Below are 13,007 nucleotides of genomic sequence, written 5' to 3'. Positions count from 1 at the left end.
CAGGTGTGCTCACCTATAACATCAATATTGGCATTGGCAAGGATAGTCCCATGAACATTTGAGGCTTCACACTGGTACACAGCAGTATGATTTGGATGTAGGTTGGTAAAACTAATTTCCCTGGGGAAGACAACATCACCCGCAAACAGATGATCTGAAAGTGATTAAAGAATGTCAGTATGATAAAGAATAGGACATAAAATATTTATATACCATTTATTAAATGTGTCACACAGTATTTATATTTTAAAACCATCTTAGGGTGAATAATAGTGCACTGAAGCCAATTTATAGGCTTTCTTAACATTAACTAACCACGGATCTTTCTTTTCAGATCCTTTTATATTTTCAAGCTTTCTTCAAACTAACGTTTGTTGCCAGAATATCTGCTGATATAAAAACATCATACTGCCTTTTTATATCCCTACTTACAATACGATTCCACATTATCCATTTGGTACTCAAATCTCACCATGTACTGCCTCTCATCTATTCTTTTGAAGTTAGATCTTAATTTTACACAGCACAAAGTATATAAGAAACACAAAGTGTTCCCCCCAATCTCCCAACAGTTGCAGTTGCCTCCTTTGACACTTACATTCCTCAGCCCTTCTGAAATTTTCTGACCCATATCATCGATTTAATGTGCTTTTTCTATGTAACTACTTCAGATACATGCCCATCACCTTCCCGGTAACACAAAACTCTCCTTGATGTTAAAGGTCAGATTTTCAAATGTTTGCAATAAATTATCAGCTTACTCCTGATTGTGGAATGATCTTTGGAAATGAGTATATCTAATATATCTGTTTATTTATTAAGGTCTAAATAATTTTATTGTATGTTGCCGATTTTGTTAACTCTACTCAGAGCTTGATGTATCAGCATTTATAAGGAGAGTTTTGAAGGTGATTTCAGAAAAGATGAATGAAATATCCCACAGCATTTAACAATTTTTCTGGTTCCAATCACATTCTTTTCCTACAACTACAACAAAAAAGCAGTGGAAAAATTATGTGTTGGCTAAGAATGTTGAATGTGGGACAAACATTTAAGTTTTAGTTTAAGTGACGAAAGATCACCAATCTTTTTTTTTTTCTTACTGTGTTTCCACTGTGCAAAATAATCACTACAGTAAATTTTAGATTTTAGAAAACATGAGATGTGACACATTACGAGAGAAGACCCTTGTTATATATTCTTTTTTCGTGGAGTCATGAGCTCCAGAGGGCTGTACCTTGCCCATGTGGTTGGGTGGATTTTATCTATTTCTGGAGAGGCAGCTATCACAGTGCAGACAGTTAGTAAAGACTTGTTAAAATGACTTTAAAAATTATATTGGTCAGAATTTTATTCATGAAAAATCTCCGTAAGGAATCTAACAAATTAAGCCCTAGAAAGAATTTGTAAATATTTTATTTGCATGTAAAAAGGAACATTGCAGATGTGATTAAGACTAAGCTACTTTGAGATTTGAGATTAGAAAATCCTCCAGGACTACTTGTGCTGGCCCTATGTAACTATCAAGTTTTGTAAGGTCAGAAAACCCTTTGCTGGCTGTGGCCACAGGAAGGTGTGACTATGGAAAAAAAGGTTGGACACATGAAATATTGCAGGCTTTGAAGATGGAGGAAGAGTTATGGGGCACAGATTATAAAGAGCCTTTGAAAGCCAGCAAAGGCAAAGCAAGTGCGATTCTAGTTCTCCTCTAGAATCTCCAGGAAGGACCACAACACTCTAAATATTAGCCCACCAAGACTTGTGCCAAAATTCTAACCTACGGAATTGCGGAACAGTAACTTTGTACTACTTTAAGTCACTAAACTTCTGGTAAACTATTAAAGTAATATTGGAAACCTAATAAAATTTTTGGGGCAATTTACCAGCTATGCTTGAAAATTAGCAAGATGATTAACTTCCAAATTCTTTAGATCTGAACTCGAAAGAATGCTGTGAAATTAAGTGTCTAATCTGATCTTGTGCTCCTATACTGCACCATCAGAGATGCTAGACTTGCAGTTAGCCAGGCATGCCATTTAGTTTTTCCTTTTGCCATCATTCCCATGACTGGCTCTGAATCAGTAGAGTATTACAGAAGAGAAAGCGAGACAATGGTCTCATGTTTGAAATGAAACACAATTAACATTGCTCAAGTTGGCCTTCCAGGAATGGCATGAGAATTGCACAATATGCCACATTATAGTTTTGTAATTCAAATGAACCATGATTTTTTAATGTTTACAATAAAAATGCTAATTCTTATATAATTCAGAAGTTGTTTGTGAAGTTTTCTTTCATAAGATTCATGGAAAACAATGTGACATGGGGTAGAAAGCAACGTGTTTTACTTGATTCATTTCTGTGTCCCATCTCTACCTTTAAATTTACTGGGATTATGTCCCCCAAGTAAAATGATCTCTGTAAGCTTTAGTTGCTACATATGAAAACTACAGAATGATAAAATATATACTTTTAAGCTTGCAGGACAATGTAGAAATATTGGATGCTGAACATGCGAAATCATAGAGCAGTATTTATTTTGCTTTAATTTTTAAATAGATATTACAGTTTTAAAATATCAACTTCTAAAATAATTAGTTCAAGAGGTTTCACACCCTTCACTTAGCCTACTATAATCATACAACTCAACCTAGACATGATTGGGAACTGTTTACTGAGGTTGTAGGATAGCTTTACTCAAGAGTTGTGTTAAGAACACTGAACTTAGGTCCAGAGATGTAATTTTATTTCCAGATCTGCCAGAGTTTATTTTCAACTATGTCATCCATTAACGAACCTGTTAATCCTGCTTTAAGAATAAATTCAGAACCTAACCACTACTACAATTGATGTCAAACTTAAGGTGTTAGCATCTTTCAGGTAGTCTCATAAAGGAAAGTCCTTATCCTCCAAACATATGGGGAAAGATGCATTATATCACAGTGCTACCCTCATTCCTAAAATCTTACAAGATTTACACACCTAATTCCAAAAACATCTGTAGTCTCCACATGCACTTAACTTTACCTGCATTCTGGTGCCTTCACCGTGACTGACCTCATACCTAGTTCTCCCCATTCCCTCAGCTTCAGTCACACCTGGCCCTTTCTTTTCCTCATCTTGGGGTGGGGGGTCTGTATACTCCTTCATCTCTCTGTCCTACAAGCATTTTCATGCTTATTGGCAGGGCTGAATTCCTTTTCTCCTTCCAGTCTCAACTCAGAGGTATATCATCACAAGAGTTTCACATGATATTACAATAACAGAGCAAACCAAGGTCCTGATCTTCCTTTCCCTCTTCTTATCTAGCTATTTTACATGGTTGCTTGTCTATTGACTCTCTTGTCACTAGAATATTAGATCTGGCAGGGCAAGGATTCTGTCTATTTTATTCACTGCTACAACCCACGCAATAAGCCACTATGCAACATATAGGAGGTGCTCAGTGAATGCTATTATATGAATACATTTGCCAAATGCATATACTAGTACCTCCTTTATAATTTTCTTTTGAGAATATGTGAATGATTGTCATAAATAGACAAGCACCAATCAAATATACAATTATAAGCTTGTGTATGTTCCAGAGAACTTACATTCCCCATTTGAGCAATCTTAGTTTTCTTTAGAAACAATTGATTTCAAATCCCTTTTATCTACCCCAAATCCTATTTTATCTGTTGTACAGTTCTCTGAAGAAATGAGGAAAAGTTTCAAATTTGAAGATATTAATGATATATGCTAAGATTCCCTGAGGTTTTTTTGTGCAAATAATGGCAATAAACAATCTTCTGAGTTTTCTGCTCTTCTGGCAGATCCTGTGCAAAACATTCTCAGAATGGCATTCTCTTTATTGCACATAACAACCCCCTGAGTCACTGCTGCTTTTGTTTCTTTTCTTAGTGATGAGGAAATAGGTTTTAAAGGGTCAGTAGCATTTCCAGTCACAAGGCTGGTAAATGGATGTGCCAACATGAAAACACAGGCAGTCTGGCTCCAGAGTTTACAAAGGACCACAGTGCTTACACATAAACCACTGCCCTACGTGGCTGGTTCTATTTATCTCATTTGATCATAATCAACTACCATAATCTCCATTTTAAAGTTCTAAAAACTTGAGCATGGGGAGAATTGGTAAAGAGTTAGACAGCTATGTGGCCTAGATAGGATATCAAGTCCATGGCATTCCGTGTGGTACAACTAACATGTACTGGTCCAGGATCAAGGAACCAGTGGCAGCCACATACGAACCAAGCATACTGCTTGTTCTGGGTAGTTACTTGACTGATACATAAAACATATACTCGTCTCCTGCCTGAACGAATTTATTTAAAAATGACCTGAGCTCTGGGTTCAAACTGAGAATTTGGGACTTTGGAGCTCCATGTTGGAGTGTGGAGCATGAAGAGATGGTGCCATTAGTCCTAGGCCTTTCTGGCCTGCGCACTACTTCTGGAGGGACTTTGAGTAACTGAACCAGGAAACTTTCTGTCTTGAGTACTGGAGTTTGGTGGAGAACAGGCCAGGTACCAAGCACAGATGCAAGCTTAGCATGTCTCCTTGTCCTTGGGGATTTTCCAAATCATGAAGAAAAATGTGGTCAGAGGGTAGGCAGGACAGGGGCAGAGCTCAGGACAGAGACAGCTGCTGTGTGAATCTAAAAGAGGAGTTGACTTCCAACTGTCCTCTCAACCACCAAGGCACTGTATCCATCTCAGGGGGGAAAATAACAATTGGCTTCCACCTTTGAGTCATCCTCTTTCCTGTTCAGTTACTGTTTTAGTTTAAGATCATTGTTTATGTGGTTAATGTAATGACCTAATCACATAATCGTTATTTATGGCTTTTCCATGATTATCAGGTCTCAACAGTCAAACTGCTCATAGAGAGGCAATTTCTGATTCCTGGTTAGATCTCTTTTGTCAGCACAGTACTGTCCCTACTCCACTTCTGCACAGTATCAGAGATACTATCCCATCCCATTACTCCCTCCTTTCTCATGTTACAGAGTGTTTCCTCACTGTCAGCTGGGGACCCGTTGATTTTCCACTGGATTGTGGGCTGTGGCACGCCATCAGCCTCACAAAGCAGGATGCCACTGCTCCCCGTGCTGTACACGGCACTCTCAGGTTTCTTTGTCCAGCGAGGAGGCTCTGCAAAAAGATGAAGATGTTTCAGAGATTTTACTCAGCAAAAATCCTGAGGGAAGCCTATTATTTCTACTAGGCACCAGCAGAGGGCAGAGATCCTATATGATTTCATAGAGTGTACAGTACTGTTTTTTTGTAAAGGTTCTGCAAAGCAAGAAGGGTGTTTCTATGTAGTATACAAACTATGTAGTGTAGTATGTGTGCATGTGAACTGGTGTGCATGTATGTGTATGCTCTGGATGTGTATGTTTGGACTCTAAGCATGCATAGTAAATTACCTACTAAAATAGTCATACAACCACTACATACAGCTATGTTATCTATGTCCTGCAGAAAATTAAAGAAGAGATAGCAAATTCATCAGTATTGAATAAACTTATTCTCAAGCTGCAGTATGTCATGTGAGAAAGGTTGACATTCTAGAAATATATGCAAATCTTTTAAAATAAATCCAATGAAAAATTTCAATATTTTAATATTTTAATCTTAAGGACAAATATCATGAATGCTTCCCTATCTGTACTTATTAATCAATTTGTATATTATATTCTAGAGATTTAGTTTTATAAAGAGACATATATAGAAAGTTAAAAGAGACTTTCAATTTTTTGTACTCAGGGTGGTGGAGGAAACCATAAAGTACTTGCATCTTTCTATGAATGAAAGTTCCAGTAGGATAATTCTGAGTGGTGCCTCAGATCAAAAGGAGGCATTTTTATTTCTTCAACCATTACAGTCATATTTTTTCAATTCAAGACTATTATTATGCCAATAGCTAATAAGAGATTTAATGAAAGTGTGAATGGTTTGGATAATTTTATTTCAGAAAAAAATACACAAATTCTGCAGGTAGTAATTCACATCACCTGTTGCTGAGTTATTTCCGTCAAGGGATTTTTGGATTTCTTTTTTTTACTCAAAAAGAAAAATACCTATGAAATTACCAGGTATAATAAACATATACAAATAACAATCAAGTTCAAGTTTGGGCAGGAGAAATGCCTTTATAATTGTTCTACAGGATGTGGATTTAATCAGTAATCCCAAGTTAAATACCTATATTAGATAGTATAACTCTTTAGTCACTTACTTTAAAATGTAATTGTCTAAATTATAAACTGTGAATTTGTTTTTGAGGTAATGCTGCTAAGTGTTTTTGTTTTAGATTTTTATATTATTGCTCTATTTCTTGTCCAATGACAATCATAGAATTAAACACAATAAGTTAGAAAAAATGCCCCATGAACATGAAAATTGTATTTATGGTAGTAAGGTATGACTGCTGCTTCCAGAGAGTATAAAAATAGAAACTATGTAATGATATTTGTCTAACTCTTAACATATATAAAATCCGGATCTCTTGTGGCTGCATTAAGATCTTTTAATGTTAGGACTGGAAGGAGACCAGATATCACCTCATCCAGTCCTTCCAAATTAATGACTAGTTTTTCCAAGGTTATCAGTAAAGAACTCTCTTTTCCTGTTCCAGCCACTCTATGGATCTGTGGACAGCAGCACTAAAGATTCTAGTTCTCTACTGCCTTATCAGTTTGCACCTGAAATAGAAATCAAGGTCAATTCAACTTACCAAGTGTCACTTTGTTCTTCTAAATCCAAGCTCCCAATCTCTATTAACTGACTAAGAAGCTGTAAGCAATCAGTAGGAATCATCACTAAACTTAACCTTGCTTTATGAGCTTTCTGAATGCTGAGACAAGGGAGGCATTCACATTTATGTTTCTTTTGCCTGTTTCTTCTGCAGAATTATTCTGGTCCTAAGTAGAGACAGACTGTACCACGTGATTTGAAAGAGACTGCCAGCCTGTCTTGACATCACTCTCACTTCCAGCCCAGGCAGATGTCAATAGTGATAATCATCAAACTGGTGATCTCCTAACAGCCAGCAAAGGAGTGTTACTCAGCTTGGCATAGTGTCTGGTACAAACTCATGTAAAGTACTATAAAGTTGAAATGCAGGGATAGAACCCCAAAGACTTTGGTAAAAAGGACATAAAGAGAAGAAGTGGCACCTTGAATACAGGAAGTAATTGTTTTCTAGCTATTCACTCTCTCATAATTACATGCATTTATTGAACATTGTAGATAGTTGGTACTTAGTATATAGTAAAGTAATGATAGCAAACTAGAGAACATTAGCTTTGAGGTAAAGATTTGGAGATTGTTGAGGTAGAGGCCAGAGGCAGACAGGGACAAAGAATGAACAGATTTTTTTCGAGGTTAAGACATGAAATTGTATTCCGAAGGGTTGATTTATTGAATGTGCAAAAAGATTCAAGAGACAGGACAGATACTAAAAACTGAAAACACTGAGGGGAAGTCATGTATTATTGCCCTGGTGACAAAAATTACATCACTGAAACTTTACTTATTTAATCATAGTTGTAATAAAAAATTTAATGATAAATCTGCCTCATAATGATAAAAATGAAAAAAAAATTATGAATATTGAGAATGCCATAACCAAGCTAATAAGAGGCATTCATCACTATTAAAAAGAAAGGCAAAATAAAACAGGAAATTTTATTCCCATTAATCAAAATCACAGTTGGTATTTTTTGATAAAAGTTTTTTCAAAAAAATGTATAATGTATTTATAGCATAAAAACAAATTGTTATGTTCATAAATAGTTAAATTTAATTGCAAGGAATTTTTAGGTTTAATTTTTAGGAATTGATCTCTTTTTGAAAATGCAAATTTTTAACTATGTCAGAATTGATTTGAACTTTGTGGCATCCTTCTAAAATTCACAAAAACTTGAATTACTTTACGGACATAAAATTATTAGTAAATGATTGCTATTAAATTGTTTTAAAATAATCAGTTAAATGTGATTGAGATTATACTTGGATTTTTTTGAATGCAGCATATTTCAGTTGCTATTTTAATATATTTCTTTTTACTCAATTACAATTATTCATATCATGGGTAACTAGAAAGTATAATTATATCCAGTCAAGAAAGACATCATGGTTGTTTTGGTTCAGACATATTGTAGGATTTGAATTATAGTTTGATTTCATATTCAGAATGTCGTAGCTTAAATTATAAGCTCATGCCATTTATGATAGTGTTTAGTATTAAGGAAGACATATCACAGAGAAAAAATACAAGCTCTGCTTTTATTTAAGCACAAAGAATATTTTCAGAATGGGCTAGATTATCAAATATAAAATAGTGATGTCCTTTTTCTTATGGCTACTTCTATTTAATTTGGATTTCTAAACAAGATACAAGAAAAGACAAGAAAGAGGAAAATACAGGAATGAAGATGAAAATTGAATAAAAGCAAGCTCATCCATCTAGATGATTAATGAAGGTTATATTACTGCTTTCACACTTTAGAGAGGGTAAAAGGTTTCTTGAGCACAATTCGATTTCCACATGCGTAAATAAAGAGAAAGTCCCGTTACATGTAGGTAACAGTATATTTAATAGTTTCTTACTAAAGGAAAATGATTAAATTTTCTCCTAAAAACATATTTACATCTCAATAGTGCTAATAGCTGCTTCATGAATAGCGAGAATAATATATTCAGGAAACCCTAAGCTCTTTGAACTCCTACAGTCAACATTTTAAGTTGCATAATTAATTTTACGTGTTTGATTTTTTTTGCAACCCTTGCGATTCTTTTGAAAGCATTAGCCTTACAGTCAAGAAAACCGTGGCCAGATTGTTAAAATATTCAGCTACCGTAGCAATGTTCCAGCCATCTGGAAGGATTTCTAGTAGTCAGCAACTTGGTATAGAAGCTACAACAATTAGACATGTCTAGTTCGTGGGTATGTAAGTATGCTAGAGGAGGTAGGGAGTTATATGATATAGCCAAATTACATAGGAGCATCAGATGATGTCTTAAAAATTATAGACAATACAGATCTTTCAAAGCATTCAGTTCAAATTAATTCTTTCTGAATTTTTAGTGCATAATTTGTCAGAGAGATAGAAACATTAATTTTGTCAGATGTTTATGTTAATGCATATTAATTTTTCTCCAATATGGTTTCTACCCTTCAAATTAATGAAATTCTAATTTTTGGTGTTTGTTTTTTCCAATCTTAGCTAGCAATACACTTAACTAATAATACATGTACAATCTTAACTAGTAATGCACATTTTGATACACAGTGTCATTCTGAGCAGGAGCATGACTAAATCAATAATCAACGTTTACTTGTGAGTAAATTCCTTTTCTTTCAAAACTACAGGCCATTTCTTAGATGGCATTTATGCAAACCGAAACTCTAAGAGGTGAACTTTATTGCAAATTTAATAGGAGCCCTAAAGTGCTGGTTCACTAAATTGTAGTCTGGGAAACCTAATTCCTTTCAATAGTTAAGCCTACACAGTGCTAAGTGAGTACAAATGCAATAATCATTTCATTAATTTGATCAATACAGCCAACTAAACCATGGACAGAAAGTCTCAGTGTGATCAGATCCACAGAAAATAGTCTGTATCAATCAAGTTCACAGAACGGCTATATAATCTTCACTTCTAAGCACAGCTACATTTTGTGTCTGCTCCCTTTTTAAAAACATGATATCATTGCCTACCTAATTCTATAACTTAAAAGAAAGGCTAGTAACACCTCAGTTGATGGATTTTCAGAGAGACAGTTTGAACATATGTACTTTTTCTATTTTTGATAAGGAATCAGTATTTATCACATACAGTTTTTTTCTGATTTCTCCATAAGCAATGTATTGAAAATCATTCAAATTTAATGTTTAGACCAAACATCAAACAAACAAACAGAAAGTTGGCTCTAGGATAGAGCTAAGACTTCCTCATTACTTTAGTGAAAAAAATGAGGTGTAGTGTTATGGCTTAGATTGAAATTTAACAGTCTCCAGTAGTCAGAGGTAGAGATTTTTTGAGATGACTGGATCTGGATCTACTCATTAGAGGATTCATCACAAGAAGTGTTCACCTTTAAACGTTCTGTTAGGAAGGCGGGCTTGTTTGGGAGTGGTGTGTTACTGGAGAGTGCATCTCCTTCTTTACTGACAGGAAGTGAGCAGTTGTCCTACCTGCCTTCCATCATGCTGTTTGTGTCTGCCTTGAAGTTAATCAGTCTCAGCCTTAATCCTCTAAAACCCTGAGCCAAAGGAAATCTTTCTTCCTTGATTTATGCATGTCAGGAATTCTGTCCTAATCATTCAATGATGAGAAAGTTACTAACACCAAGGTGAACTAAAGTGATCCAGGGCATAACAAGCTATTGACAAGATGAGGAGTAAAGGCCAAACTTTTTCCAGACTTACTTTAATACTTTCCACATAATCCTTACATTTTTATGGTGCAGGCACTGAAGCAGGGTCTTTCCACCTAGCTACATTCACAGCCCATTTTCTGTATTTTATTTTGTGATAACATCTTGTTAAGTCGTAAGTTGCCCAGGTAAGGAACCAAACTTATGATCCTCTTGCCAAAGGGTTAAAATCATGGGTGTATGCTACCACAGTTGGCTTCCTCTCTTATTTTTGTGAGTTAATATTATGTATCAGTGTATGTACCTTACAATAAAAATAATTTTTCATAAGACGATTTAGGACTAGATTTGATACATACTTGAATAAATCATGAAAACTATTTTTACGTCTCAACATAAAACTTTTTCATGCCATTTGTGCCTTTCATGTGGCTCTGGGGCAGTGGAGTAAATGAAAAATCTCATCACTAAAATGTAATACAATTCAGTGCATACAGTACAAATAAAAGGCGAAACTGCTAAGGTGTTTTAGCACACATACTATACTATATAGGCAAAAATTCTTTAATTATTTGAATTAATTTACTAGAGTTACAACATAAATCCTAATGGGTAACATACCTTCTACTATGACATGAAAATCATGACTGGCTGTTCCCAAGAAATTGCTAGCTGTACAGCGATAATTTCCTTTGTCCCGATGGGAGATGTTTTCTATCTTCAATGTGTTGCCGTGATTTTCTTTTGTTTCACTTCTCTTTGGTAAATCATCACCCAATTTGTTCCATTCAACCTGTGGAGTTGGCCTATAAAATGCATGCATAAATAAATAATAAATATTAAGTATAAAAAATGCTCAGGGAGTATTCATCTTCAGGTTGTTTTTATATGTGAACTCAGGTATCTCTGATTATGCAGAAATGTCAATGGACAGACAGAAACTATCTCCAGTGTGAAATCAAGGCTGGACTAATTCTTAAATTCCTTTAAAAGTCTACATTCTTGGAAGTCACTAATCCTATTACTAAGTGACCTAACTATGTTGAATTGCTGAGTAGATATGGTTTAATGAATAATTGGAGTCCATATCAAAGAAAAAAAATATTTCCAAATAGTTCTGGAAGTGTTAAAATTTCCCTGTGAATAATCTGAAGGAGTCAGAAATAAGAGCTCTCTGCCACAGGTGAGTTTGAAAGATGTGATCAACAAGGACCCCATAGAAAGAGGTACCATGAAATCCCCTTTCATCCTAAACCAATCGATACTGGAGGGGGCAGCTCAGGTGCATACTGGATGAGGAACAGCCCACTCAGTCCAGAGCAAGGGGAAGCACACAGCAAGGTCACTGCTACTCAGGTGGCTTCCTCACTTGTAGGGAGTAGGGGGAAGGAAGCAAAACCGTATCTCCCTGACAGAGAACTGGCTCTGGGGAGATGAGCTCACCCAAACACACACACACACACACACACACACACACACACGGAAACAAAATCAAAATACTGATTCATCACCAACTAGTATGAGAACTTCTCTACTTTATGCTGAAGGGAAACAGAAGTTGGTGAATCAAGCAAACTGTTTTTAAGAAAAAAAATCACTTCTTATGAAAATATGAAAAATGGAAGACTCAGGTGATTTTAAATTGACATGGAAAGCAATGATGGCTGCCTTCATGAGAGGGAGGATAATATCAATTTTCCACTCCCTGCTTGGGTTATCCAATGAAAAGAGCTTGTTATTTTCATTGATAATACTTTTTTTCTCACTGTATTCCTTTTTGGTGATAATAGCTGTAAATTATTGAGTAACTATAAAGATGGGCATTATTATTGTTACAGGTAGAAACCTGTAAGAAATTTGAAATTCTTAGAAACTAGTTTGATTAAGGTCATTGTATTAATAAATAACCTATTCAGCCTATTTTAGAAGTGTTTTTCTATTTGATTTTTGTTTTTCATAAAAATCTGTGTCCTTCCTGATTGTATATCCTTAGATATATGCTTGTAGCCAAAGTTCCTACTTGTTAGTTAACATTCAGATGATTATCTCAGATTGTTTATTATATATAAGCAATGCTTAAAATTATTGAATCATTATGCAAAATTTTTGGACATAAAGAATCCAGCACGTCACGTCCATCTGTTCTTTCTCCTCCTTTCAAGGCTCAAGTCCTTCCTTGCTTTACAGATCTGAAATGTATCTGATCAGTTTAGAACACGTGGCACCCTACTTAGGAAATGGGCACGTGTGACATTAGCTTCTGGCTTCCTGAGAACATCACCAAACAGAATGCATAACCCAAGTCTCCTAACTGCCGCTTTTTCCTCCATCTGTCAAAATGGCATTGTTCCAAGTCATAGACTGTTCTGGACCTGAGTTCCTTCAATAGGAAAGTTTTTCATGAGTCCTTACTTTAACAGTACGAGCATCTCCCTTTCTATTTGATCTGGGTTTCTTTCTTTCTTTGTTTTGTTTTTAAACCTGTGGGCCTTGGAACCTACCAATCTTCTAATACTTTTCATTTCAAAGTATCAAATAAAATGATTTAAGTGTCCTAAGAGATTATCTAGGGATAGGTTTATACCACTAAAAGAATTTCTAGCTGTATCTTTGCCAATTTCT

At 35.3% G+C, this 13,007-nt stretch overlaps 1 protein-coding gene across 6 annotated transcripts in view; it reads right to left on the bottom strand.

Moving 5' to 3' along the window:
* Chl1 (cell adhesion molecule L1 like) overlaps positions 1-13,007 on the bottom strand; it is a 186,146-nt gene that overhangs the window by 35,683 nt on the left and 137,456 nt on the right. For all 6 annotated transcript variants that reach the window (XM_063260269.1, XM_063260266.1, XM_063260264.1 and 3 more), the window contains 3 exons: positions 11,007-11,191; positions 5,022-5,153; positions 14-154 (listed from right to left, as the gene is read on the bottom strand). In XM_063260269.1, the coding sequence (XP_063116339.1) occupies positions 14-154; positions 5,022-5,153; positions 11,007-11,191 (458 nt within the window). The remainder of the gene's footprint in view (positions 1-13; positions 155-5,021; positions 5,154-11,006; positions 11,192-13,007) is intronic.

The sequence above is a fragment of the Cavia porcellus genome, unplaced genomic scaffold (genome assembly GCF_034190915.1).
Source record: "Cavia porcellus strain 051 isolate PalLab524CR breed Dunkin Hartley unplaced genomic scaffold, mCavPor4.1 scaffold_13, whole genome shotgun sequence".
Classification (NCBI taxonomy): domain Eukaryota; kingdom Metazoa; phylum Chordata; class Mammalia; order Rodentia; family Caviidae; genus Cavia; species Cavia porcellus.
The sequence above is the reverse complement of the archived record's forward strand: the minus strand, read 5'-3'. Positions and strand labels throughout refer to the sequence as shown.